Source organism: Pseudopipra pipra, chromosome 5 (assembly GCF_036250125.1).
Source record: "Pseudopipra pipra isolate bDixPip1 chromosome 5, bDixPip1.hap1, whole genome shotgun sequence".
NCBI lineage: Eukaryota > Metazoa > Chordata > Aves > Passeriformes > Pipridae > Pseudopipra > Pseudopipra pipra.
In genome coordinates this window covers 3,230,271-3,232,187 of record NC_087553.1, presented here as the reverse complement: position 1 = coordinate 3,232,187, position 1,917 = coordinate 3,230,271, and the positions used below count along the sequence as shown (strand labels likewise).

Below are 1,917 nucleotides of genomic sequence, written 5' to 3'. Positions count from 1 at the left end.
CTGTGCAGGAGAATAAGGCAGAGCAGTTTTCCTTCACAACTTGGAAGCTCTTCCCACCTCACCTCAAAAAACCCCCTCAATTAGATCCCACCAACATAGAGATCTTTATCGATAAAGTGACAAGGTTGGTGCTGTAGGTTGTGTTCTGGGTTTAAAGTGCAGTCCTCATGAAAGGAAGTTTCAGGTGGCTCACCCAGCTTACAAGTCCACCCATGTCCCCTGGACACACTCTTCTGAAGAGGATTCACAAAAGCTGCCTTTCAAGATCATCAAGAAATCGTGCTTACGGAAAGCACTAAAAGTTCTGGCCTTCTGCTGTTTTCTATGGCTCTGGTGCCTTCCCTGAGGTTAGGAGAAAAGTCTAACCCTCCCTGACTATCCAAATCCTACGCTTCTCATGACAGTGGGTACCTCCATCCTTTATGGAACAATAGAGAATAACATATATTTGTCCTTGCTGTCACACACCAGCATAATTGTCTTGTCTCTCCCTCGATCACAAATGCATCCAGGGACGGTTTAACATTCTGTGTTCATATGGAATAAATGGTTTTATTATCCCCTGCAGAGGCAACAAGCCCCCTTTTCTGTAAGGCAGGGGTTTCCAAGGGATACATGAACAGCACTCTCTTCCTTGACTTGAGATATTCAGAGGCATTAGCTGGGATAGTCTGGAGTTAGTCTGGATAACCACTTGTGTCATCCTTAGTCATTTTTACAAGATGACATGCTAGCATTTCCAAGTAGCTGAGCTGCAACAGCTCCCAGAGTAACCAAAAGAAGTCAGATTATAGCACGAGGCTTCTCTTTCCCTCAGCATTTAGGATTAGGAATGAATTCCTGAAGGGGTGAGGCTGTGGCACCCAAGATTACTTCCTCACAGTTGGTTTAAGTATTAACAACACAACCACAGCTTCAGCTTTGCTTCCCTCTTCCACACAAACATTAACTCATGAAAAAAACAAACAAACTTACACTGACTCCAGCATCCATTTTGATGAATATTTTCCTTTCTCAGAGACACTTTCCTTCCTGGTGGGTTGTTCCTGTACTTCAGCAGGGGACTCTGACTGCTCATTTCTGTAGGCAAGAACCAACAGCTCCAGAGCTTTGCCATCAAGCTAAATTCACAATAGCTGGATTTTATAGCCCTGATCACCAAGGAGTTCATTAAAAACCAACCAACCCACCCTGCTCACACATCCCTGAGGAGGTTGCTGTTGGACTTACTTTGGTGCAAAGTGCTCCTCTTCATACTCTGCCCAGGAATAGGTGCTGAGGAATCGCTGCAGTGAAGGACGCTTCTCGTTTTGCTTCACCCCTAGTTTCCCCCTGGCACATTTTAAACAAATTTGCCTGAATTTCCCCAGGAAATAGCAGGAAATTAGAAATTTAGCAGCCTGCTACTCATTTAGGTAGGCCTTAGACAAATAACTTTCAAAACTAGTTGCCTGAAATTACGATTATTGGAAAAAATACCCAAACCCAAACAAACAAAACCAAACAAAACCACAGATCCATCAATGGCTGATACTTAGAGTTTACACTTTAGTTGAGGTATTTTTTTAAAAAAGTTTCCAATGCTTAATAAAAAAATAAAATAGATAAAATAAATAAAAAAGAGCAGCTGTAACATTTAGTCCTGAAGGCTCATTTACCTGTTGTAGCACCTAAAACTAATGTGAAAGGCCTAGCATAAACATTGTTATACTTGAGATGCCCCATAAGCTGTTTACTACAGGCACAGTTGGAGCTGAAAAAAATATTTCACCCTTTTCAAAGACAAGCCCAAAGGAATTTACCAGCTGCTTGATCTCCTATTGAACCTCTCACTCCGTTCGTCTCCGTCGGGGTTGTGGAGTTGGGCCTGGAGAAGAAATTTGGCACATTTACTGCACTGTCATTCTCACGCTTCAG

The 1,917-nt window shown here is 42.6% G+C and overlaps 1 protein-coding gene across 1 annotated transcript in view; it reads right to left on the bottom strand.

Moving 5' to 3' along the window:
• Window positions 1-1,917, bottom strand: part of IRAG2 (inositol 1,4,5-triphosphate receptor associated 2) — a 37,152-nt gene that overhangs the window by 688 nt on the left and 34,547 nt on the right. Inside the window, exons 36-38 of the mRNA XM_064654154.1 lie at window positions 1,803-1,867; window positions 1,231-1,332; window positions 976-1,080 (exon numbers count right to left, since the gene is read on the bottom strand). Coding sequence (XP_064510224.1) covers window positions 976-1,080; window positions 1,231-1,332; window positions 1,803-1,867 — 272 coding nt within the window. The remainder of the gene's footprint in view (window positions 1-975; window positions 1,081-1,230; window positions 1,333-1,802; window positions 1,868-1,917) is intronic.